The sequence below is a fragment of the Saxophila tyrrhenica genome (genome assembly GCF_035928015.1).
Source record: "Saxophila tyrrhenica strain CCFEE 5935 chromosome Unknown scaffold_4, whole genome shotgun sequence".
Taxonomy (NCBI): domain Eukaryota; kingdom Fungi; phylum Ascomycota; class Dothideomycetes; order Mycosphaerellales; family Extremaceae; genus Saxophila; species Saxophila tyrrhenica.
In genome coordinates, this window is record NW_027041736.1 from 788838 (window position 1) to 814272 (window position 25435).

The following is a 25435-nucleotide window of genomic DNA, read 5'->3' on the forward strand; positions in this document are numbered from 1 at the left end:
GTGGTTGGAAGGATGTGGGCGAACAGTACATATGATCAGCAGGACTAACATACCTTATTACGTTTTTAATGTACCTACTGACAAGACGATGCGGTCGGTGGGTGTTGCGATAGCACAGGTACACACAAATTGTACAACAGCAATGGAGGCTTCCCTGTGTTCAACAGGTCCACGTCCAGCAGACCGATTTCTTCATGATACATGATTAGGTTTATAACTAGGCCCCTCGTTCGTGTACCAGCCATCGTTGCCCTGTTCCCATACAAGGCCCATGCAACCGCAGTCCTCCTCAATGCCGCAGTCTGATGCGTGTGCCTCTATTACCAAATAGCAAAATCCCTCCCGCCTGCCAATCATCGCGCAATGATAAGCCCGAACCCATCGATCCAAGCCCCACAGCTGCCGTAAACGCCTGCAATGCCGTAGCCTCGTGGGGGTATCAAAGTATGTCTGCAAAACATGGATGTCAGCTCAGCGCCTTCAATGGATGAAAGCACTCACCCGCTCCCGCCCGTCGCATTTCCAAAGATCTCACTCCTCCGACCAGTGCTCGTCAATACCTGTATCCCATCGATCCACTGTCCAGCGCGGAGGTGGAAGCCCAGTACCGTCTCCGCTTTCTTCGTGTCGAGCTCGAATAGACTGGGCTTGCCCCCCCTCTTGCCAAAAAGCTCGCTGAACCCATCTTCGTAGAAGAACTCAATCCCATCAATACCTCTTCCGTGGAATATGCGTAAGGATCGTAGGAACTTCGGCTGCTTCGCACAAGTACCGAGCATCAGCTCTTGTGGCTGCGAGCCGTTCATCTGCGAGAAGCCGAGCTTGGAGCTCTTGAAGCCTGGCCGACCATCGGGAAGCTTGACCTTGCCTTCTTTGTTGGTGAGTTCTGAAAAGTCGGGCACTGTGTGCTCGGAGCCGCCGCAGGAGAAGACCTTGAGCTTTAACTTCTTCTTCCGCTTCTTCTCTGGGAGGTGGTCTCGCAGCGACTGCTCGGTGACTGAAATCTGTCGCGGTGCTCCGGCCGGCGAGCCGGACTTGTCGAGGTATTCGATCCAGTGATGGCAGACGTCGTCGCCTTCAGGAAACAGTTCTATCCATGCAACGCCGGTGGCCGCAGTCACCATCACTGCGCCATTGTCTACAGACCACACTTGTATGCTAGGGTCAGGGTGTATTGCGGCGTCTGTTGGTAGTCCGAAGCATGGGTGAAAACGGAAGCGTAGAACATCGAGTCTATGCCAGTGGGTTTCGTCATCGGGCTTGCATAATCGCTGACCCTGCTGCTTCGTTCGCGTCGAGTAAGGCTCGCGAGTGGTGAAGGTCCGGTTCAATTTCACATAGCCTCGTAACATAATCCCGTTCTCCTGGTGTGGACAGCCAAGCAGATGGCCGGTCTCGTGTAGATGTGCTCCGATGCCGATGTTCGCTGCTTCCCAGTTGCTCCCAGCATCGTTGCAATCGTTCGCTACGTGGTCCGTGTCTGTTCGCGTACAGTCGGTAAAGGCGGGTACCACTTCTTCGATGTGCGCTGGGTAAGATTGCAAGCAGTGCGAGCCAAATATGGCGAGCTTGAGGTTGTCGTCACCTCCGCCAAGTGCAGCATGTCCTCTTACTGTGCCTGTTGAGAAGGTCAGCAAAGTTTCATACACCATGACCTTCGCAGGCCAGGCTCTGGGGAGTAGATTAACGTACCTGCACTCTTGTCCCAATGTGTATCCAAAAACATGCAAGAGACATACTCCTTCTGGCCCGGCCTCGGCGAAAAGTAGTTCTTCACCGCCTCACTGGCAATCTTGAACAGCCTGCCCTTGTGCGTCGCAGCCTTGTTCTGCTGTGCAACGTCCAGATCCTGTATCTCCTTCACCGTCTCCTTCAGCCGTATCACATGTATCTTTGCCTCGTTCCTCATCGTGCCGATCTCCATATCCCGCCATGACAACGAACCCGGCTGCCACTCCTCCTCGTATCGATAACAGCGCCTTCCAAACCCATTGCGATTCATCTGTTCTGCAGTAAATGCCTGCCACAAGTACGCCGCCACTCGAAACTTTCTTATAGCGGTGGCGAGGTTGTTGCCCTCCTTCTTTATTCTTTCCGGTACTGCGTCGTATGTCTCGGGAGAGTCTTTGGCAACTAAGATACAAAGGTGGAGTGGTGGGGAGGATATCAGAGGTAAAAAGTTGACGCTGATCCACGAAGAGTGGGTTTGTAGTTGGCCATTGGGCGTGGAAAGCTTGGGCGATGTGAAGTCGAGCCGTAATCGGTTGGGGCCGGGTTGGAGATGGACAAGAGCTTTGAAGTAGGAGTCGGAGACTGGCCACTGCGTTGGTGGGAAGCCATCCTGGTGGTGGTTGACGCTTATTGTACCGTCGAGAGGTCGCGCCGTATCTGCGCACTCGCCGTAGATGAGTAGGACCTTTTGGTGGACCCAGGAGCCGTCCGAAACAGATAGGACTCGAGGTGCGAAGGGTGATGTTGCAGGTGTCTGTCGAGGTGCTGGTTCCCCATCTTGCTGCGGCATTCCAATTAAGCTGTAACGGCTGCTGTGCGAGCTCGCCATTCGCGGTCTTGATGTACGTGTGCTGCCCGCGACACTTGGCGGTGTCTTTGTACCATTGCCGTTCAACCCTACCAGGTTCGAAGCGCTTTTGGATTTGGTTGAGGACAGGGTGGTCGGCGGCGAGCCTCTATCGAACCACGAGCTCAGGGTGGACGTCGACTTATTCGCCGGCTGCTCGTTCGCATCGCCATCGTTGCTCGAGTTTCCCGACGAGTTGGACGCTTCGGTGCTCGCTTCAGGTGTAGCTGCCGCTACTCCAGAAGCCTTTGATCGGCGACGGAGACTCAGGTGGTCCTTAAGGAACGAAGGCATGGCCACCGGGGGGTGTATCTCAACGCTGAGTGCACTGGCGCTGACAGCGGCCCGCCGGGGTTGGTGATGATGAGGTGAGGTCTGGATAGGCAAAGGACGAGCGGCACCAGAGAGTCAGGCTCTGTGCGAGCAAGAAACCCACATGCAAAGCTTCAAGCCTTCCTTCGATAAGCAGATCTGGGAAGCGGCGTTCACCACCTCACCAACAAGCCTCAACGCCGGAAGTTCGGAAGAGCGTGTCCATCTAAGCTCCGCTATCAATTAACCAACCGCAACGAGGCAGGCAAACGACAGGCATTGGCGAAAGCGAGCGACCCCCATCCCTCTGTGGCTTCTGCCCTTCTTCACAACCCGGTAGATCTCTACATTGATTGCGTAGCTCCCTGCGATTTTAGGCTTGGCGAAAGCTTGTGGGCGCCGCATCCCGCGGCCTTCGTTTCAACAAGCCACATGCCGTCTCGTCAGGACTGCATGATACATCATGTAAGGCATTTCGCAATGGCCGTTTCGGGTCACCCATATATGATCACGCCTTGTGGAAAAAATTCGGCCATACACAAGGAGCTTCCTTACCAACAAGCAATCCGATCGTCCAACGCAGCGGCAACCTGCAGCAGTGGCACGAACTTAGATCCAAGTTTCACGACAAGCTCGAAGCTCTATTACATCTTACAGGTGCAGGAAGCCGTGATGTAGCACAGAAACCTCCACCTTGCGCCGACAGTCGTCGGGTGGTTGCACAGTTCAGAAGCTTGCGATGGAAGGTGGGTGCTCGTATTGACATTTGAGTCCCATTTGTGGCATTGGATAATCCGTTGGAGGTAGCCTGCTTGACTGTAGTTGTACGTATACTTCGTAAAATCAACTGCCACCCTTCTCCATCCGCGTGCCAATGAACTCATCATACCAGAGGGTGCAGCACTTCTGTCCTCGTCACAGACATTGCAATGCGGCGGCGCTTAGCACTGGATCCCCACAAAGTCCCCACTGGTCACCGCCTCGATGTCAGTGCAGAGGTAAGCAGCGGAAATGATGTAGTTGTTGTCCGGGCCGTAAAGACAGTCGATGCCGTCAAAGGTAGCACCAGCACCGCCAGGCTCGCATCCGTCAGGCGCAACACATTTCGAGACGATCTGGGAGAGTCAGCATATGGTTCTGTGCGGAATGCTTCCTCTTCACTCACAGTGACTTCGTCATTAACCGTCGCATCCCTAAAGAGGTATCAGCGCTAGATCAGGTATCGACTTTCCCGTCTCTGACCTACCACCACTGTCCCGAGACATCTTTATGGAAGTGGATGGTGTCCCCGGTGACCAGGCCACACTTATTGGCCCAATCGTCAGTGACACCGAGCTCGAAGGACTCCTCGTCGGCGTTGCACAACGGTAGAGGAGGCGATACGAGATTGTCGAGGAGGGCTGGGTCGCCTGCAGTGCACTCCGTTGTGTCGTCAGGAAAGGCGTCTGCTGCCCAAATGCCGCCCCAGTGGATGTGTTGTGCAGGAGGAGGGAAATCGCCCTGTATCAAGCAGGCTCAGAGGGTCAGCAATCTAGTGATGTACGATGTTGAGCAAGATAGCTAGGAAGGATTCGTACCACTGGTGCGACAATAACTTCGTCGGCAGTGACGGCGTAGAAGTCGTTGCCGTGTGCCATTGGCAGCGCAACGCCGAGGATCATGGCTGCTTGTGCCATGGACTTGGTGAATTGGGAAGGCATGGCGAATGAGCTATGTGGGAGCTGGTGTAGAAGCTATGTGGTGTCTTGGAATGAGGAAAGGGTTGCTGGTGGGAGAGCATCTTCTCCGGACAGTGCCCATCCTTTTATACCCCATCGACGGCCATCATTTACATCATTCCATCTTGCCGACCCCAATGCGAGTCTCATCTCGGGATGGCCAAGGAATCCTCCGCATCGAGCGGTATGGTGTCTATCCAGTGATATGGCTCGTATCCCCCTCCTGGCCAAGTCCTGAAGGATTAAAGTGAAGATACTGCGGCAAAGCCGAAGCAGATCAAACTCGTGCTTGACGGTATCAAGCATACCCGAATGGTGAGAGTTGGAATATCAGCGTAGTTACGCCGAAGGCCCCAATCAACTTCGTGGCCACTGCCGATGTGGACGGGATGTGGACGAGAATGTCTCCGCACGTGGTTGACGAGTGAGCCAGGTGCCTGTTCGGGGCGGCCTGCGGAACCTCGAGATTCTCGCAGTTACTGTCATCTAGGCCGGTGGAAGTGGAGGAGGAGTAGTTGTTGGCCCCCAGACCTGACGCGAAGGATTCTTGGCCCCTATACCTTCAAGGTTGTCTCTGCATCTAGCCCGCGTTTGAAGCTCGGCATTGTGTCGACTCCGGAACTATGACGAAGGAAAGAAATCGCTTTTGCAGACCTGAGAAATCTGCCGGCTATCGAGTGGCATGATGAATTGGAAGAAAGCAATTGTTGACCTACCAAGCGTGGTCAAGCCTGCCCGGCGATCGTGGAATCATATTATTAGCTCGACAAGGTTACAACCATTGTGCGCTCCTAGGCATCAAGTGCAACATGGCCGCGACTGAGCTCAGAGCGTGCTTCCTGGGACGACTCGAGATGAATGAGCAAATAGCTCGGACATCTGGATTGCACTCGGGATAGAAGAGACCGACGTACCGTGCTTGCCCTAGTCCTGAAGCACCCATTATGGTGAATTCTTGCGCTCGGGGTTGGGCTTGCAGTTCTGTCTCGATTGGTACTCTCCAGATATTTTAGTCGTGCACGAAAGGTCGCAGAAAGCAAATAGAACGAGGGATTGCTCACGGCTGGTCTGCGCCGCATGAAAGCTCCTGTATGCGAGGTGCCAACCACATGTCAAGTTCTTCTTCATTTGGTTTCTCGTCGTGAAGACAATCTTGAAGTTATGTAAGTTTCGCTGGCAAGACACAGCAGACGGGGCCTCTCTTTGACCTTAGCCATTTTGTTGTGTCTGTACCTGAAGGCTGTCAAAGCCAACAACCCATGAATGGCATCGAACACATAGGTGAGCCGCAGGTCGACATGTTTTTCTCGGGTACCACATGTCCTTCATGACGCTGGTCGACAAGTGGATGCCCTCCTCTGGCGAGTTCCGTCCTAAGAAGCGGCCATCTCCTGCAGATGACCTGCCAAACGCTCATCACGGGCGGCGTCATGGCATTTAGGGTGTCATGAGGCCCGGAGAAGCATTTGATGTGCTCTTCTTCCCGGCCGACCTGCCGGTGCCCTGTCGGCGGACAGTCAAGACGCAGCCGGGCTCGGTATAATCTTCCACTCTCCTGAGACCGACTCGTCCAGGACCATACGAGCCTTCACGATGGGAATGGTGCAGAAAGCCAGCTTGCATAGATGGACTCCGTTGTGCGGACTGGCATGCAGGGCATCAGAGAAGAGGCAGTTCCAGGACTCGCGGCGGCTGGTCCAGCCGATACAGTCTTCAATTAAAGCTGTTGTTGCGAGCACGGTGTCCATCCGATATTTTCATCGTGCTTGCAGGTGGAACACGCAGAGCTGGTAGCTGTGAAATCAGAGGGCACACCAGCGGCATTCAGCATGTTGGACGAGTTGGCAAGCCAGTGACTGTGAACTCAGTGCACCGGGCATATCTGAGGGTCCTTTCTTGAACCCAACTGCACTCGAAAGGCTCACGCCATTCTCGTCGGCGGGCTTTTACTTGTTGTGAGAAGGTCCATCACACGGCTCGCTCTGACCTGGTGGGCCGCCGTCAACGTCCCTTCGCTTAGTAGGGTTCTATTCTCTGGAAGCTGAATGCGTTGACACTCGTGCCGAGATGGTAAGCGCAAAGGGTATTGTACTCCGTAGTCGTCGTAGTTGTCTATCAGATGTCGTGTCGTCTGGCATCCATACCAAGCTTTGATCCTGCTCCGAGAAATTGGGTGGCGTGGAGGAGGTGAAGTGTAGAGCAACCGACACTTCACCCTCTTGCCCAGGCAAGGAAAGGAAGCACCCGGACAGGGAATAGTAGGCAGCATCGTATTATATTGCACGACTAGCATCGTCAAAATCGCTCTTGACAACTTCGAAAACCACCCCGAAAACATCGTAGGCCCTTCGGCACGAGCCGTCTGAGCCGACAGATCGAAGATCTGGGTTTGGCAACCAGGAATGAGCAGCTCCCCTGCCCACTACTGATCGCCATCTCTGCCTGCAACACTCTCGATCTGCCAATCTGCCATACCACAGCCGCTGCTAACGTTCAAGTTGCTCCAGTCTGCATCACTCCAACCTAGCAAGGACCTTACGAAGAAAGCTGGTTGAACCCCTCCTTTCCACCCGCCATGGCGGCTAGCTTTCAACCGGAGAGGGAGGAGGAGGTGGTGGTTGCAGAGAAGGTTCTGAGAAGGGCACAGGTGTCGAAGGTTGGTGTTCACCTTTCCATGGTGCTGGGTCGAGCTAATGAGTGTACTCTCAGATGACAAGAGCCCTCCAAGACCGCCTTGCCCTCGCCAATGTCAAGATCCAGAATGGCTGGCAGGACATGAGCCTCGACCTTATCGAAGCACAGGTGGATGAGCGGAGGAGAAAGAGGCCGGCCTCGAGCAACGATACCATCTCTGATACGGCGTCTACGGTCTCCAGCCGGCTCCAATCGAGCAATGGCGGCATGGACTCATCCCCTCTCACGGCACCAATGTACTCTGACGACTTCCAACGCTCGGGCAGCGGTCACAGCAACAAACGACTTCGAACATTGGATGTACAAAAGTTCCGCTCGTCAAGTGCTAGGACAGGGAGAAGAGCTGCCTCTGGCAGGCAGGCGTTGTGGAAGAGACGTCAGGGCTTACCCGAATCATCACCAATCAAGCACGAAAAGCACGCCCGCTGCCCCTCGACCAACTTCACCCAGCTCTCCTTCATCTCCGAGGGCTCGACGATTCCGGACGAGCCGCCCTCTCCCGAATTCAGCGAAGACGACGATGCCGACCTCCCTGTGCACAGCTTCTCCATCAACTCTTCGACCCGCATCACCTCATCTCCACCACGGACTCCTCCACCAGACCGGCGAATGCGCAAGGCTCATAACGTGTCCTGGTCGCGGACGCCCAAGACTGGCGAGGAAGGCGTGGATCTGCTGATGTACCTCGCAACATCACCGGGCTATCCGAAAGGCTCTACCGCCAAGACCGTCGTGCAAGCGCCTTCGACTCCACCCGCCAAAGCCACTCCGCTACCTTCTTCACACATGACACCTGGGATGGGCGGTGCGGGCTTCGCATTCGGACCCAACACCCCAGGAACGAACTTCAACTTTGCAGACTTCGTCAATGTAACGCCCAGCCCCGCTCAAGGCTCGTTCAACCGCACTCCAAATGTCGGTAGAACGCCAGCAGCGGCAAGAGAAGCAAGACGGAAGCTGAACTTCGACAACCTCGTCCCGCCATCATCCAGCCCGGTCATGACTCGCAGTGGCAGCAGGAACGAGGGCCTAGGAATGGAGCTGGGCGGAGAACTCGTCTCATCGCAATGAGCATTCATTGCTCCAAATCAGCTCGATATGCACGGCATTGTTAACGGAGTTATGACTATTACGACATTATTTTACCGACGGCCAGCAACAGCAACAACGGCTGGTCGATAAACACGCGGGCGGTATTCAGCTGCCTTCACGCTTCGCTTCGGAACACGGTGCCATGAGCACGTCAGCGAGGCGCTTTTTCTTCGAATACGGACAATTTTGGATGGATGGATTATCAGATACCCGGTCTGTCCTTATGGCAACAGTAGCTTCATCGATCGAAAGACATGGAGGAACTTTTGGGAAGTGGTTTTGCCGTGCGCGCGATGGCTAGAGTACGCGTCTGACAATCTGCGATGTCTGGGACATCCCTGCTACACGTCGCTATGGTCGGCCTCGTTTGTGGAAATATTTTAGGGTGTATGAAAGAGCATGTCAGATAGCTGTGGTAGTGGCGTGTACTGTGCTCTACCATTACAGAACGTCCTGTCTTTCTTCATCTCATTTCGAGACCGTGGCCGTCGACGCGTTCTCCGGGACGCGAGATCAAGCTTTCAACCTGCAGGGATCGTCGGAAGCTTCGGAGGTGATGGAAGCTGACCCTGAGACGAGATGTTTGGAGACGAAGGCAACACGACTTCACCGGCTCCCACTACTCGCCAGCAAGCGGTGACACGACAGCCCCGATAATGCACCAGCGATAACGCCACCCTTCCACCACGAATTTTGCATCATGCCCGACTCCCTCCTCACCAACACCTCCTACCTGTCCGCCGCGCAGAACAGCGAACTGCCCTCCACCGCCCTCCACTACCTCGACACCGCCCTCTCCTACATCCAGAAAATCCCCGGCTCCTCCATCGTCATCCGCTACATCAAGACCTCCCACCAGAACGACCCCGTCCGCACTGTCATCGAACTCTTCCTCTTTATCTTCGCCGTCCGCTACCTCCTCGCCCCCACCTACAGCACCAAGAAGACCAAGAACGTCTCGCTCTCGGAAGAAGAGATCGAAGAGCTGGTCGAGGACTGGACCCCTGAGCCGCTCGTCAGCGACGTCACCGAGTTCGAGCGCGTGGAGAACGAGCGACGACCGGTGATTGTCGGACCGGCAGGGCCGAAAGTGAAGCTGCTCAATGGACGGACCGTGACGAATCTGGCGAGTTACAACCACTACAACTTCGCCAACAACCCGGATCTCACGCAAAAGGCCGTCAACACCGTGCGCACGTATGGCGTGGGCCCTTGCAGTCCGCCTGGGTTCTACGGAACGCAGGACGTGCATATGAAGAGCGAGGCGGATATCGCGAGCCATGTTGGCTTGCCGGCTGCGATCATCTACGCGCAGAGCTTCAGTACGATTTCGAGTGTGATTCCGGCGTTTATGAAGAGGGGAGATATCATTGTTGCGGATAAAGCGGTCAATTATCCTATTCGCAAGGGGTTGCAGATCTCGAGGAGCCAGGTGCGGTGGTATGAGCATAATGATATGGACGATCTGGAGCGAGTGCTGCAGCGGCTGGTGAAGGAGGGCCAGGGCAAGCAGTTGACGAGACGGTTCATTGTGACGGAGGGCTTGTTTGAGTGCGTGGGAGACATGGTCGATCTGCCTCGAATAGTGGAGCTGAAGATGAAGTACAAGTTCCGGATCCTGCTGGACGAGACGTGGTCGTACGGTGTTCTCGGGCGGAGCGGACGCGGCGTCACGGAGCATCAGAACGTCGACCCTACGAACGTGGACATGATCATCGGTGGTCTCGCTGGCGCGCTGGCTTCTGGCGGTGGCTTCTGCGCTAGCACGGAAGAGATCGTCGAGCACCAACGGCTGAGTGCCGCCTCGTACACGTTCTCTGCGGCGCTACCGGCTTTCCTTGCGACTACAGCGAGCGAGACCGTGAGCATGTTGCAGGAGCAGCCGAACATTATTCAGAGCTTGCGGGAAAACATCAAGACCATGTGGACGATGTTGGATCCGAGGAGCGACTGGGTGAGGTGCACGAGCAGTCAGGACAATCCGGTCATGCTGCTTGTGCTGAAGGACCAGCATGTGGAGGAGAGAGCGCTTTCGACCGCAGACCAGGACAGTCTGCTGCAGGACTGTGTTGATGAGGTACGTGTTTGCTGTATCCAGTATCATTAAATGAACACGACTGACTTCTCCTTCCCAGGCTCTCGCCAATGGCGTTCTCATCACCCGCCTTAAAGGCATGCCATCCCCACTCGGCGTCGCTCCGCGCGATCTCCAAAAGGAGTGGCAGCCTCGTCCAGCGCTCAAAGTCTGCGTGACAAACGCTCTGTCCAGAAAGGAGACCGAACGAGCAGGGACCGTGATCCGGCACGCGATCACTACAGTCATGCGCGGGAAGAAGTGGCAGCGACAAAGCTGATACAAACCTAGTAATGTGTATCATATCCTTGGGAATGGGAGCGCCTGGCAGGCGTTTAGAGGGCACGTGTAGAAGTGCAGTCGTAATGAGCCCGCAATGGCATCGTCTAGCTGTATCATACATAACCTATGCACATATCTAAGACCCAATGACCCGCCGCAGTGTCCTTCTCACGTGCACGCGCTCTCCAGAACCTCCTTGATCGTAGCCATCTCCCGCTCAACCTGGACCTGCCAGCTCGCCACCGCGAACCGAGCCGCTGGTCTGCCGTCCCATTGTGTCCCGCTGACATAGATTTTGCGGGTTGCGTTGATGCGCTGCACTAGCTCGTCGTTTATATTCTCGTCCTTTGCCTGGAAGAGCACGATGATGTAGATGTTGTCGATGGAGTTGCCTTTGGGAAGTAACTCGCAGTGCACAGAGTTGTCAATGTACTTCGCAATCGCTCGCGCCAAGCTAATCTGCCGTTCCATCATATCCCGGTACCCGTTCCTTCCATACGCGGTGAGGGAGGCGTAGACAGGCAGCGCGCGAAAGCGGCGCGAGTTCTCAATGCCGATGTTGAGCGGTGATGGGATAGAAGGAGTCCCTGAGCTGGTAGCTGCAGCGTTGGAATTGATGTAAGCAGCGTTGGTATTCTGGAACACTGCCGTCCCAAGATCCAGGTGGCGCGAGAAGAAGAAGCCGCAGTCGTAGGGTACATTGAGGAGTTTGTGTCCGTCGCCGGTTATGGAGTCGGCGAGGTGGAGGTCTTTGACCCCCTGGGTGAGCACTTCGTACTCTGGTGTTTGCGGGAGAACTCTGGCGAGGAGGCCGAAGGCGGCGTCTACGTGGATCCAGGCGCCGTATTGGTCGCAGAGTTGGCGGATGCGCTGCATGTCGTCGCCGCTGGTGGCGAAGAAGCCGGTGTTGATTTCGGAGCATGAGATGGATACTATGGATGCTGTCCTGGGTTCTTCAAGCGCGGCTTCTAATGCCTCGAAGTCGAAACGGTGGGCTGCGTTCGCGAGGCCTACGTTTCGGACACTCGCTCTGCCTAGCCCGACGATTGATGCAGCTTTGCGAAGCGACGAGTGTGGTACTTCCGAGAGTATCTGCATATTCTCTATCCCAGCCCGCCGCATCGCCTCTGGCAGTCCATAGTCGGCGACAGAGACAACTTCTCCTCCATTCACTTCCGCTGCTCGCCGGATCACGTACTCCCGTCCGCACGCCAGACCAAGGACATTGCTCGCCGTAGCCCCAGTCGTGAATGTGCGGTGAGGCCATCTCTCCGGCTCAAAGTCAAGAAGCTGGCACAGCATCCGTAACGCACAGTCCTCTGCCTCTACTGAAATCGAATCTTTGGGCAGATGCACCATCAAGCTCTGGTCGTTGTCCACGGCAATGTGGTCGGCCAGGAGTGAGGCGGGCGTTGTGCCGCCAGTGACGAAGCCATAGTAGTTTGGAGTCTTGTTGTGGCGGTCGAAGGCGGGTACAAGGTCGTTCTGCAGATGTTTTTGGATCTGGTCTAGTCCACTGCCTTTGCCAGGGAGGGTCTTGATGAGTTGGGAACGGGCATGTTGGATGTTTTCAGGTGATGGTAGGACTTCTGTGACTGCATGAAATGATTTTGCTTCGGCGTCCATTGTGAAGAGCATGACCTACGTTCATTACCGACCTATATTCTGCACTGGGCGTCTTGATTATATGCTACGTGGTGCGTTGTAGGTGATAGGGCGTGTGGACTTTGAAGTTCACGAAGCTGGAAGAGTTGAACTCAAGGAGTGGTCCCAACGGACTTCGGCCGATGTATGCACGTGATCAAGCGGGCATTTCGCGTTGCCGCCTCTTTGACGCGCTGACCTCACCTCACCCACCTTCAACAACACCGCCCGCGAGTATACACAAACTTGATCCGCGACAACACTCTCGACATCGACTGTGTGACTTCTGCAGCGATGTTGGCCGCCAATGACACGAAACAATCTTAGGGAGCACCTGTCGTGGCTCCTTCGAGACAAGGCATCTATCCCGCCAGATGAACCCTCCTTCGCCGCGGTCCCAGTCACATTCGCGCCCGTCGCCGCTACACAAGCCATCGTGGAGCCGACAACAGTGCAAGAACCTCAAAGACCTCAGTCAGCGCGTGCAACAACACCTGCGCTTGCTGCAGTGACCGCGCAGTCGCGAGCTGCTGAAGAAGAGATGGTGAAGCTACGCACAGCGCCGGGATCTGCTAGTCGACAGTATATGGTATCTTTGGGTCCTGAGCTGGCTCGATCGGCTGTACCGTCATACGCAAGTCCGGCAGCAGATGCGGGGAGGTCGAGGAGCTACACCCCAGCATCGAGACCTGGAGTTAAGCGACAAGCCACCGGCAGCAGTGCTCGTCTACCCATGCATGCACCGAGCGATGTGGAAGTCATGGATCTGACGGAGAGTTTGAGTCAACTGGCTAGTCCTACTCGGAATCGGGTGGCAGGTCGCAAGCGGAAGAGCTCTGAGCTGGAGCACGATGTCACTCCTCCATGTCCTCGGCACGGAAACTCGGTCCAAGTATCTCCATCGCGGCTTCCAGCTGGCTCTCAGCAGAGTTTCACGGCTATTGATGAGATAATGGACGACCCTCCGCCACCTCAGGAGCCTCCGCCGCCATATTCTACCTTCGCCCCGCCCATAAATCCGGCGGCAGACTTACCACGAAGTGGATCCAGCTCCACCATGTCGGCGCCGCGAAGTCGAGTTATGCCCGACTCTGAGGATGACGACGATGATGACGATATGATCAATCTCTCTGGTCGACATCGATCTCGTAATGCTGCGGCTGTCAAGCCAAGACGGACAGATACAACACCAGTCTATCACGATGCTGTTTCTGCTTTTCCATCGCCGAAGGCTGGTGTCCAAATTGCTGGGCTTCAGCAGGGAACTGCGAGGAATCGACAGGCTGCCAGTGAAAAGCCCAAGCCTGGTCCTGCGGTGACTGAACAGCCCGAAATGCAGAAATCAAAAGTTTCGTCGCCTCCTGCTGGCAGCGCTCAAGATTCAGCGAGCCCGGATACGACGCTGATCAGATCTTTCTTCGCGTTGCCTCAAGAGCATATTCAACGGAGTCTGGACTGCTTAGAACAGAGGGTCGACGCTATTGTGGTCGCGATCGCGGAACAAATGGAGCAGGATGAGCCTGTCGCAGACTTGGAGCGTCAACATGAAGCGATGGAGCATCAAGCCGAGGCGATCAACCGCCTCTCGAGCAGACGCGGCGAGTACCAGCGCCTTTGGGACGAGAAGCAGCTGCTCTACAACGCAATGCTGCAAGCGATCCGTGCGAGGCACGGCAAGGAGGAAGCTCAAGCGGCCAACAAAGCCGGAAAGGACGCACTGGCTCGGTTTGAAGCTGAATGCTGTAATATCGTCTTGCCGTGGCAGAAAGAGTTCGAGGCTTTGCTCGAGACCGCGCGCCAGAGCGAAGAAGTCGGTGGCCATAGGGCGGTCGCCGTACAATCGACGCAAGCGCCATCTTTGGGGGTGACGAGGATGGATCAAACCGTGCCCAGCTCAAGCAGAATAGCACAGACGCAGGTTCGTGCGGCACTCGTCAAACATCAAGCACCAGCAGCCGAGCCTTGGTCAGCATCATCAAGGAACCAGATCAATCCAACCAAGGTTGAAGCCTACTTCTCACCATCGAGGAAGAGAGCTGCGCAAACATCAGCTCCGATTTCCAGGCCACGTCCACAGCCTTCCAACGACAATTACGCCAGTGCAAAGCCTTCAGACGACTTCTGCGAAAGCATTGACGATGAGGAGATGTTTCATGCGAGCAATCAAAACATGTTTTCAAATCGCATGGGTACACCCCCTGCACCTTACGACTGTGACGATGAGGATGACTTTGGAATGGATGATGATGACGAGATGCTGGAATTTGCAGACGACATTGAGAACTACGGCATGTCATCGCGACCGATGAATGGTGGAAGCAGTCGCCCAGTCTTCGCAGAGACATCGGGCAACAGCCAACCGAAAGCAGGCAAGTCCAGTGTCAAAAAGTCGTCGAAGAAGCCAATCAACAAGGACGACGAGGATTACGAGAAAGACTTCTGCTTCAAGTGGTCGGACGACGTCAAGGAGACCCTGCGACTCCGCTTCAAATTGAAAGGCTTCCGCGAGAACCAGATCGACGCTATCAACGCCACCCTGGGTGGAAAAGACGTCTTCGTTCTCATGCCGACAGGAGGTGGCAAATCATTGTGCTACCAACTGCCATCACTTGTCTACAGCGGTAAAAGCAGGGGCGTCACTTTGGTGATCTCGCCTTTGGTGAGCCTGATGGAAGATCAAGTGTCACACCTGAAGAAGCTCTCGGTGCAGGCTTTCTTCATCAACAGCGAAACGAGCAGGGAGGAACGCAATTTCATCATGGATGCGTTGCGACAGCCGAATGTCGAGCAGCTTATCCAGATCCTCTACGTCACACCCGAGATGCTGAGTAGGAACAAATACATGATTGACTGCATGGAGAGAATGTACAGCAGGCAGAGGCTGGCTCGGCTTGTCATTGATGAAGCGCATTGCGTGAGTCAATGGGGTCATGACTTTCGACCCGACTACAAGGCCATAGGGGAGGTCCGAAAGAGGTTCCCACATGTGCCCGTCATGGCGCTCACCGCTACGGCTACGAAGAACGTCCAGCTAGACACGATTCACAACTTGGCCATTGATGGCTGTGAGATTTTCACCAGCAGCTTCAACCGAAAGAACTTGTTCTACGAAGTCCGTGCCAAAGGCAGAGGCAAGGAAGACCTGCGGACCATTGCGGAACTGATCAAGGAGGAGCACTCAAAGCAAACCGGCATCATCTATTGCTTCTCCAGAAAAGATTGCGAGAATGTGGCCAAAGCATTGCGCGATGACCACAAGATCAAAGCTGAGCATTACCATGCAGGTATGGAGGCAAAAGAAAGGTCTGAAGTGCAGAGGCAGTGGCAGCGCGGGAAGCACCATGTTATAGTGGCGACCATCGCTTTTGGTATGGGGATCGACAAAGCTGACGTTCGGTTCGTGATCCATCACAGCATACCGAAGAGTGTTGAGGGCTACTATCAGGAGACTGGACGAGCTGGGCGAGACGGCAAACAGTCCCATTGTTATCTTTTCTATGGGTACGGCGACGCCAGCAAGGTGCGGCGCATGATAGATGAGGATGACAAAACGGACTGGGACCAGAAAGAGCGCCAGAGACATATGTTGCGCAAGATGGTGCAGTTCTGTGAGAACAGAAGCGACTGTCGGCGCGTTCAGGTGCTGAGCTACTTCGACGAGACTTTCCCTCAGTCTCAGTGTAACGGCGGATGCGACAATTGCAACTCAAATTCCACTTTCGAAGACGTTGACTTCACCGATTATGCGCGAAAGGCCATCAACCTAGTCCGCGAGATTGTGTCGGCGAGGAATGTCACATTGATACATTGCATGGATGTCTTCCGGGGCGCCTCAGCGAAGAAGATCACAGAGGCTGGCGATGATGAGCTCGAGGACTTTGCGGCTGGCAAGACGCTTGATCGAGAGGACATTGAACGTTTGTTCAATCGTCTACTGAGCGAGGAAGCTTTGTCCGAACGGAATGTCATCAACCGCAGTGGCTTTGCTAACCAGTATATCGCCCTGGGCAGGAAGTGCAATCAATACAACTCTGGGCAGCGACGTCTCAATCTTCAGATCAGAACAACGCCGCGGCCCAAGCAGAAGACTGCAGCGAAGAAGAAAGGCAGAAAAGTTGCGCCAAAAGCACCCGAATCGACGTACGTTTCATCGCCAATCCAAGCTGCGTACGCGCGCAAGAACGCTCTGAAGGCTATCAGTGGCTACCGACACGATGAATTCGTTGTCGCAGCTCCGGACGAGGACGCTGAGACTACCGAGGACGAGTCCAGTGATGCTTTTGAGCCCATCCGTGTCGCTGGCCAGTCTCGCCGTGAGAAACAAAGGGACGTGGGACCTCCGATCACTGTCGATGGACTGATGGCAGAGTTGGAAAATATCCATCGAGATGTTGTGGAGGACTTTGTTGTCACCGCCGGCAAGAAGACCAGAGACATCGTGATCAAAGACAGCCTTCGCAACGTGCCATTCAGCGAAACGATACTCCGTCACATGGCCATACACTTTACCGACACAGAGGAGAAGATGCTCGAAATCCCCGGCATCTCCGCAGAGAGTGTTCGCCGATACGGCAAACCGTTCTTGAAGCTGGTCAAGGAGACACATCAGTCGTATCTGGAGATGATGGGTGAGGCGGAAGACAATCCTCACAACCGAAACGTCATCGACCTTGTTAGCGATGAAGAGCCCAGCGAAGACGAAGATTATGGCGTCTTTCCGTCTGACGACGACGACGATGATGGAGGCGAAGCCAGCTCTTACTTCCCACAGCCTCAGATCGTGCAGGATTTCAATGCCAAATTCAACGAGTCGCAGTCAGAGGGGATGCGCACGAACTTTCCGCCAGCGTCTCAGGTCGGAAAGCCGAAGCGTGCACCCAAGGGCGGCAAGAAGAATTTCCGCGCCACCGGCAGCATGGCAAGAGGCGGAAAGTCCCAAGGCGGCCAGAAAGCACGTCATCCTTCGAACGGGAGCAATGGTCATGCAGGCCGCGTCTCGAAGAAACGTACTGGGAAGCGTTCAACAAGTGGTGGTGGGCGGTCATCGTTTCCAGTGGTACGCGGTCGCGGCAAAGGAGGCATAGCAATGATGCCGACTTGATGCCTCTACTTGGTTGATGTCTAATGGCCTACGTCCGAGCGGATGCTTGCTGTTATTTTTACGAAGCACGATACTTGGCCGACTTATGTAAACGTGGCTCACTCAGTAATATATCATTCGGCTTGCTCACACTACTGATCTTTCTCCATCCACTTCTGGCAGGCCTGGTGTATCTTCTGCACGCTGTCATCAGGCGCCGTCTCAACAAACTTCTCGTACAAATCACCTCCGATCCTCCTCAACGCCTCAACCATGCTCGCGATCATGAAATCAGCATAGCACCCCACACTTCCCAGGATGAAAGGCCCTTCGTCCTGCTTCTGCGCAGCAATGAACTCGGACAGCTCCACGAGCCCAGGCCGGGATGCTTCCCACGCCTGCTCGCCGCCTTTGGTCTTCTCGAGCTCGTCGAGCGTCATCCCGAACCGTTTCTCGCGAGCGGTTTGGAAGTACTCGACGGAGTCCTCAACAATCACATCCCGACCGATCCGTGGCATGAAGACTGGGATGAGGGGGAAGGAGGCCTTGCCGATGATCGGACCAACTTTTTGCACCAGTCCGTTGTCGAGGTGGAGGGGCGGGTTGGGGTGAAGAGACTCGAGCTTCGCTGCGATGGTGGTGGACTCCATGATGGTGTTGCCGTCAGAGAGCTGGATGGCCGGGAGAGTGTAAGGTGACCCCTGGCCTGCCGGGTTGGGCTCGATGCCTGTGGCCTTGAGTTTTGGCGCGATCTCGGGATGGGACAGCCATTCTGTCCGGTAGGGGATGCCTTTGTAGTTGAGGACCAGTCGAGTCTTCCAGACCTGTTGATAATGTTAGTTGCACATCTCGTAGCGAGATAGGATGGATCAAAAGATACGAACGTTGGGAGAGAAGCATGCGCAGCGGCCTTTGGTGGGAATGTCGTATAGGATCATGGTGTTTGACATTGTGCGCTATAACTGAAGATGTTGTATGCTTGTTCGTTTGAGATGAAGCTTGAGATGGAGGTGTGGAAGAGTCCAACAACTACCTTTATATCTACTCCATTGTCGAGCCCCTGTTCACGAGCACGTTGCGGTGTCCGCGATTGGATCTGGTGGCCTTCTCGTCTCTCTCTTGACACTTGGCCGCTCCCGTGGTGAACGGTAGATCGGGAACATGAGCAGTCCGAATGGCGGACCCAAATCAAGTCCAACACATCCTCGACGGCGGGGTTGTTTTAGGTCTAGAAACAATGCGAATCATCCTTCGGTGACTGCCGTGTCCCAGGATCAAGTTCTTGGTGGACGAAGGTGCATGTAGGGAAGAAGATGAAGGACCGAACCTGGAAGTGAGATACCCTTACAATTCGTCAGTCAAAGAGCATCTGCTTGCAACCTCACACCAACCTCACTTTGCATTTTGTTGCGAGAGCACTGAAATACAGCACTACCAAACGATCATCTGGCCTCGTAACCGCGTCTGTAGAGATCCGTTGAGGGACCAGCTCTAGGTGAAGCAGCTTGCGGTCTCCAGAAAGAGATGGTAAGGACATAGTCTGACGCCATCATCGGCCTCCGGACGCAAAATATAACTCCGTTGTTTGACGAGACCCCAACACCATCGCATCAGCCATGCCTTCTACAGAGGGCGCCCCCGCTCATGGCAACCCTGCACATCTGCTCCCACCCTCATGGCGCAAGACTGTGAGTCTGTGGCTAGACGAAGACACTCCTAGCTTCGACTATGGCGGCTTTGTAGTAGGCGATGATCCTGCAGAGGCACGTCTTCTCGCCAAAAGCGCAGGCATCGTTGCCGGGGTACCATTCTTCGATGAGGTCTTCAAACAGCTGGACTGCACAGTGCAGTGGCACGTGAAGGAAGGCGATGAGGTGGGTGTCAAGGAGAAGAAGCAGCATGTTGCGACGGTCAAAGGGCCCGTCCGGTGTCTACTGCTGGGTGAAAGAGTGGCTCTCAACGCATTGGCAAGATGTTCGGGCATTGCAACAAAGGCACATTCGCTCGTCTCGATGCTGAGGAAGGCTGGCTACAAGAACACACTGGCTGGGACGAGGAAGACAACGCCAGGTTTCAGACTGGTAGAGAAATACGGCATGCTGGTGGGTGGCTGCGATCCACACAGGCAAGATCTGAGTGCCATGACGATGCTGAAGGACAACCACATCTGGGCGTGTGGTGGCTCGATACCATCTGCGGTTGCTGCTGCAAAGGCTTCGGCTGGCTTTGCCGTCAAGGTTGAAGTGGAGTGTCAATCCGAAGAAGAGGCAAACACGGCTATTGAAGCAGGGGCGGACGTCGTAATGCTGGACAATTTTACTGGCGACGGCGTCAAGGTGGCGTCGAAGAATCTTAAGGATAAATGGGGACGGGGTACGAATGCAAGAGCAATGATTGAAGTCTCGGGAGGTTTGACGGAGGACAATGTCTCGGAGTACGTCTGCGACGACATCGACATCATCAGCTCGTCGAGCATACATCAGGGTGTGAAGCACGTGGACTTCTCGCTCAAGGTAGTGCCGAAGGCTGCGAAGACCGATGGGAAGATGGGAAATGGAGAGTCGGCCGACACTTGACGATGCGAATCAGAAGACGGTCGGCTGAGCGACAGTCCACAGTGTGACGAAGTATGAAGACGTCTTGACGGTTTCCCACTCCGTTATGTATTAAGGTGAGTGCAGAATTACATTCAACAAGTGAATTGTAAAAAAGTGGGTCCGCTTTATGTGTTCAAATTCATGTGATCATCTACCAACTTCCCAGACTTCACACCATCACATCTCCTGTCCGACAGCAAGCAAACCTTGAATTTCTTTGATCTCTCACACTCCTTACCTTGACCGTCAACACGCCGTCATGGGGATCGCACCTGACGGGACGCCTCCGACCATCGGAGGCAGCGCAGTCACCATTCCTTCGACTACGGCGCAAGAGCGCATCGCTTCGAACACACCCCTACCAAACACTCCCCCGAGCGAGCTCACCTTCGGGCAACCGACAAAAGCAACCTTCGACCAAGTTGGATTCGGCAAGACATGGGCGTCACCGGCAGACCAGGGGCCAGCCTTCTCATCACTTAGCGCCACTGCGAAAGAAGCATCCTCAGACGACTTCACCACTACACTTTCAGATCGCAACTGCAGCGATGATGTTTTGTCGCGCGCGCTACACAGGGCGAAAGCGAAACGTTCAGCCGTGTTTGGGCATGCCGACAAAGCAGCAGATCATGTCCTTGGCGAATACCTCGACAGCACTTATGCTCATGATCTACCGGGCTGCGATAGCCTTCGAGACCTCATGCAAGCTCTCCAACCGGTCAAATCGGAAGCCATGCGGTTTATGCGCTACCTATTTGACAAAGCCGCCACTGCACAGGCCGCAAATCATTTGCACGCAACGTACTCCTATCTCAATACTGGACGGCGTGAGCGCTACCAGAGGTCCGACATGAGAGGAGGACAAGTGAAGACAGAGGAGAACAAGGAGGCGAGCAGGTACTTTGGTGCTATGACTGCCAGGAAGTCTCGCATCAAGCTGTCTCCTTGGGACCAGCCAGAGAATCCCTACGAGACCTGCTGCGATCACCCGACTACCCCGGCGACCGAATATCGCAAGGAATTCCTCGGCACACCATTCGATCTGATGGGGCTGCCACCGGAGCTGCGTGTACGGATCTTCGAGCTTGCGCTGGCACCAGGCAGTGTCAGTCTGACCAGCTGTGCCCATCAGATGCCTCAATCGACCTTCCCCGTACTGACTCCGGCCCTACTCCGCACCTCTCGACAGTTGAAGCAAGAAGCGGAAGGTCTGCTAGAGGCGAACACGCTGATTGTCAACGCCTCGCTACAGAGTGGCACTCGATCAGTCATCCATCGCACTGAGGTCCCACCAGCGCTCTTGTCGAAGATCAAGAGATTGGTGCTCGTCGTCGACGCCATCAATTACAACGTGGGTCCGCCGCCCGAATCCAAAGTTCAATTCGACTGGAGACAGCTTCAAGCACTTACCTCCCTCACACACCTCCGCGTCATCGGGCTCGAGAGTCCCAATTCCGATGTTGCTGTTGACTTTTGGGAGCTGGTTCTTGGGGAGATTGTGAGGAGGATTCCCGCGAACTGCAAACTTGAGTATGGCGCAGAATCTCCTCTCGAGATTGCGCACGTCTCGCGCATGGCGCGGACGATTGAGAAGGCACCGAGGAGATGGGCTGGGAGCGGGCCTAAGAAGGTGGATGAAGCTGCTGTAGCAAAGCTGAAGCAGGCGGCCGCGCGGGTTTCTGCGAACGTGGAACAAGGTGTCAAGTCGGGACAGGTGACTACCTCTTTCTGGAGGCTGGATCATGACTGAGAGGCCGAGTACGGGTGTTCGAGTGTCCACGGTCGCCAGGCCATATGGGCAGGTTTGTTGGCATTGTTGAGATAAGGGTTGCTGGTTGCAGCCGTTTGATGTACTAAGCGAGGGGACTGAAGGGGAGCGCATGGCTGTCACCAACCTAGTCAAGTGTTACAGTCGGGTTATATCGTATTAAACGAAAGCAGCATCTCATATTCATACAGCGCGGGACACTCCTACAGCGCCTTGAGTTCTAGTTAATGGCGTTTTAAATGCACGAAGTCGTCTGCGGTCCATCTAGTTTTCGTTGTTCTCGCCATGTCGCCCGGCCAACAACCGAAAGTAAACGCGAGACGCGGCGTGACTTCTGATATCCGATCGCCGACGACGAGTCATCCGACAAGCAGATGTACAGCACTCGCTCATACGTATAGTCGTATCTCGCCGCGATGTCCCGGCCGTCAATATCAACACCATGCCCGGCACCCTGGCCGTCCGGGCCTTTCCAAGGAAGAAGGCTGAGCGCGACTTCAGTCGGCAGTCTGGACGACACTGCCAACATCGAATACACGCGCGCAATGGATCTTGAAATTGGACGCGCCAAACCAAGGAGGAAGTCGACGTTCAAGAGAAAGGAACAGAAAGCAGCACCTATCACGATCTTCGAGGATGTTCTAGAGGATGAAGAGCTGGCCGTGGAGCCGAGGAGAGCGGTCGCCGGCAGCACGTTGCTCGCTAGACCGGCGCAGAAACCGACGCATCGCGCCGTATCGAGAGCGCCTGATGTGTTGCAAGAGAAGCAGCGGCTACAGCAACCGAGGGCACAGCAGCGGACATCACCTTCACAACAAATGGCGGCGACCCAAAACTATGTCAAGATGCAGAGCCATGTCGACAGGGAGCTCGGGGGAGCGAAGGAAGAACTGGGAGGGAATGGCAGAGCAAATGCGGGACTGAAGAAGGAGCCACGAAGACGAACGATCTTTGTGCCTTCGGACGACACGACTCTACTCACCATTCACCCCGGCGCGCAAACGACTGGCCGGCTCGACGACACTTTCCAGCTGGCTAGTCTACACGGACAACCGCCTATAGCTCAGGAAAGAGCGGCAAAACCTCAGCCGCCTACTGCCAAAGCCTTCAAGCGACCCAGGCTCTCCATGGCTGTCGCGCCAAAACGACTTCCGTTGACATCGGTCCCTTCGCAGGACCTTTCAAACAAGCTCGGATTTGACGTTACTGGTACTAACGGTGGCAAAGAAAATCTGCCTCCTGGCGGCGATGAGGCAGCCAGTGTCGTCACTCAGAGCAAGAAACCAACGGTGGTGATTCCCGAGAAACCAATTGCTCATTCGTCGCTATTTCAGCCAACTGCTGCCTCGAAAGCTCGACAATCAATTGTCCCGCGGGCTGCAGTTCCTCTGCCGAGAACCTCTGCGAGCATATGTGCGACGCTCGTGCCGGCGAAAGGCCGAACCTTGCGACCAGATGGTAGTGCGCAGCAAGCAGACAAAAGCAACCGTGACGATTCGCGTGCTCAACCGTCCCAGCAAGCGAGGAAAGCATGGCCGGAAACTAAGACAGACTTGAAAGCGATCAACGGACGACGAAGCGTGAACCGCGTCAGGCCAGCGGAGCGAAAAGTACCTAGACTCGCGCAATATCCTGTCTTGTCTGAAGACCTTGCCGAGCCGGAACTGTACGAGGATAGCTGGCTCAGTCACCAGGAGATTGCTTTGACTGAGGTCGTAAATCAGATACTACGAGCTGCTGGACCGGACGAGGACGGCTGGCGGCAGCCTACCATCAGCCTCAGAGAACGTCTGATCAAAGTCTACCATCAGCAGGAGGTCACGACGCTGTACAGACGCCTACAAGCTTCGCTTCTGTACGGAGCTCTTAGCAGACCCAAAGATGCGCCATTGCCACCAGAGCCTGCATTGGACATCGGGCTACGGAAGCGTTTTCTGAGTTTATGGCTGGACAGTTACGATCACAGGGCTCTTCAAGCCGCAGCGGAGGTGGTCTTCGGCCACCAACTGCCCAAGCGAACATCTGCGAGCGGAAGGAGCACTGATGCTACTCTCGACCCACACAACGGCCGCAGAACGCTCATTGGCTTTTTGGAGACGTTTTTGGTGGATCTCGAAGATGTTGAAGAGCCAGACACCGACCGAGGCGACGATCTTCATCCGAGATGGCGCAAATTAGTGACTCGCAGCCTGATGCTGGTGTGGTTGCTTGACCAAGCCAGTGTCGCCAAATTCACGGATGGCTGCTTGTTCAAGTCCAGCTCATCACGGAAGAGCTCGACAGCCGTTCTTCAGGCTCTGGCCACCATGCTTATCCCGTCTATCGGAGATCTGACCAGAGTACTTCGGCATCTCGACTATGAAGTGTCACACGTCCAGGATCCGCTCGATGAAGTTCAGTACCGGATCAACAACATCGCGATCGATCTGCGTAACGGGATCCTCCTGACCAGATTGGTAGAGGTCTTGTTGTTCTCGCGTAACCAGGATCCAGTGGTGAACGCAGCATCAGACGCAACTGTAACGATTCAGATGCCGGACCTCACTATCCTGGAGAGCACATTGCATGACACCTCGGGCATGCGGAGCCCGCGGATACTGGCTCAGCACCTCAAGATGCCTTGCATTGGCCGGGTACAGAAGGTCTTCAACGTGGAGATAGCGCTGAGTGCGCTTCGAGACCATGGCAGGACGGCCGACGGTACAGATGAGGTATCAGCGATGGACATCGTCAACGGTCACCGGGAGAAGACGTTGGGCTTGTTATGGTCGCTTGTCAGTGTGCACGGTCTGGACCAACTGGTGGACTTTGATGAGCTGGCGGCAGACACGAGACGAGCATTCAGGAGTACAGTGGAGCTACCGACCGACTTCACCGACCTTTCACAGAGCGACCAAGAGAGTCTTCTTAAGAAGTGGGCCTCCGCACATTGCGCTGGGAGAGGACTGCGGATCGGGAATCTGACGACAGCTTTCGCCGACGGGAAAGCATATGTTGCGATTCTTGACGACTTCGCATTGTTTAGGGAAGGCTTGTCACATCGCTCTTCCACGTCCAGTGGCCAAAGTCCTCTCCAACAACAGCTGCGAGGTCTCGGATGCAGCACGGCATTCATCAACCAGCTCGTGGCGAATGCTGGTACAATCCCCAGCCGAAAGACGACCATCTCTAACCTTGCATTCCTTGCCTCCCGACTTCTGCCACTTGCGCGAAGACAAAATGCTGCGACCATCATTCAGCGCGCTTTCCGTCATCGGCAGCTGAAGGCCATTGTATCGAAACACACTGCATTGATGCGCCTGGCTCACGCCTGCGCCTCTGTTGTACAGACGCACCAGAGGATGACCGCCGCTGTGACGACTTTGCAGAGAGCTTGGCGAAGAGTGGTGGATACGAGGATCGAGAGGCTCAACAATGATGTTGCCGGCTTCCAATGTATAGCCAAAGGCTGGCTCGGCCGGCGAATGTTCAGACTTGGAGGACGTGCGCAGTCGCTCCGAGGTGTGTGGGTGGCTGGTAGACTGCATGATGATCAACTTGTATTCGACTACCGAGAGCGTTAGATACCCACTTCGTTTTCCTGTATAGACTGATTC

At 55.1% G+C, this 25435-nt stretch overlaps 8 protein-coding genes across 8 annotated transcripts; 4 read left to right on the forward strand and 4 right to left on the reverse strand.

Annotated features, from left to right (window-relative positions):
* Positions 1-353: 353 nt before the first annotated feature.
* On the reverse strand, positions 354-2872 carry LTR77_002971 (uncharacterized protein; the record flags this gene model as incomplete). Its single annotated transcript, XM_064800230.1, has 3 exons — positions 354-450; positions 502-1618; positions 1693-2872. The coding sequence occupies 3 exons, from the start codon at positions 2870-2872 to the stop codon at positions 354-356; spliced, it is 2394 nt and encodes a 797-aa protein (XP_064661569.1).
* A 959-nt stretch (positions 2873-3831) lies between these two features.
* Positions 3832-4590, reverse strand: LTR77_002972 (uncharacterized protein; the record flags this gene model as incomplete). The annotated part of the gene is made up of 4 exons (XM_064800231.1): positions 3832-4005; positions 4056-4083; positions 4137-4390; positions 4468-4590. The coding sequence occupies 4 exons, from the start codon at positions 4588-4590 to the stop codon at positions 3832-3834; spliced, it is 579 nt and encodes a 192-aa protein (XP_064661570.1).
* A 2593-nt stretch (positions 4591-7183) lies between these two features.
* On the forward strand, positions 7184-8373 carry LTR77_002973 (uncharacterized protein; the record flags this gene model as incomplete). Its single annotated transcript, XM_064800232.1, has 2 exons — positions 7184-7264; positions 7318-8373. 2 exons carry the CDS (start codon positions 7184-7186, stop codon positions 8371-8373), a joined length of 1137 nt encoding a protein of 378 aa, XP_064661571.1.
* A 721-nt stretch (positions 8374-9094) lies between these two features.
* On the forward strand, positions 9095-10748 carry LCB1 (serine palmitoyltransferase component; the record flags this gene model as incomplete). Its single annotated transcript, XM_064800233.1, has 2 exons — positions 9095-10471; positions 10530-10748. The coding sequence occupies 2 exons, from the start codon at positions 9095-9097 to the stop codon at positions 10746-10748; spliced, it is 1596 nt and encodes a 531-aa protein (XP_064661572.1).
* Positions 10749-10918: 170 nt separating this feature from the next.
* Positions 10919-12376, reverse strand: LTR77_002975 (uncharacterized protein; the record flags this gene model as incomplete). Its single annotated transcript, XM_064800234.1, has 1 exon — positions 10919-12376. One exon carries the CDS (start codon positions 12374-12376, stop codon positions 10919-10921), a length of 1458 nt encoding a protein of 485 aa, XP_064661573.1.
* A 5250-nt stretch (positions 12377-17626) lies between these two features.
* LTR77_002976 (uncharacterized protein) lies at positions 17627-18424 on the reverse strand (the record flags this gene model as incomplete). Its single annotated transcript, XM_064800235.1, has 2 exons — positions 17627-18298; positions 18359-18424. The coding sequence occupies 2 exons, from the start codon at positions 18422-18424 to the stop codon at positions 17627-17629; spliced, it is 738 nt and encodes a 245-aa protein (XP_064661574.1).
* A 666-nt stretch (positions 18425-19090) lies between these two features.
* On the forward strand, positions 19091-20050 carry BNA6 (nicotinate-nucleotide diphosphorylase (carboxylating); the record flags this gene model as incomplete). The annotated part of the gene is made up of 1 exon (XM_064800236.1): positions 19091-20050. One exon carries the CDS (start codon positions 19091-19093, stop codon positions 20048-20050), a length of 960 nt encoding a protein of 319 aa, XP_064661575.1.
* A 280-nt stretch (positions 20051-20330) lies between these two features.
* LTR77_002978 (uncharacterized protein) lies at positions 20331-25402 on the forward strand (the record flags this gene model as incomplete). Its single annotated transcript, XM_064800237.1, has 2 exons — positions 20331-21785; positions 22241-25402. 2 exons carry the CDS (start codon positions 20331-20333, stop codon positions 25400-25402), a joined length of 4617 nt encoding a protein of 1538 aa, XP_064661576.1.
* Between the last annotated feature and the right edge of the window lie 33 nt (positions 25403-25435).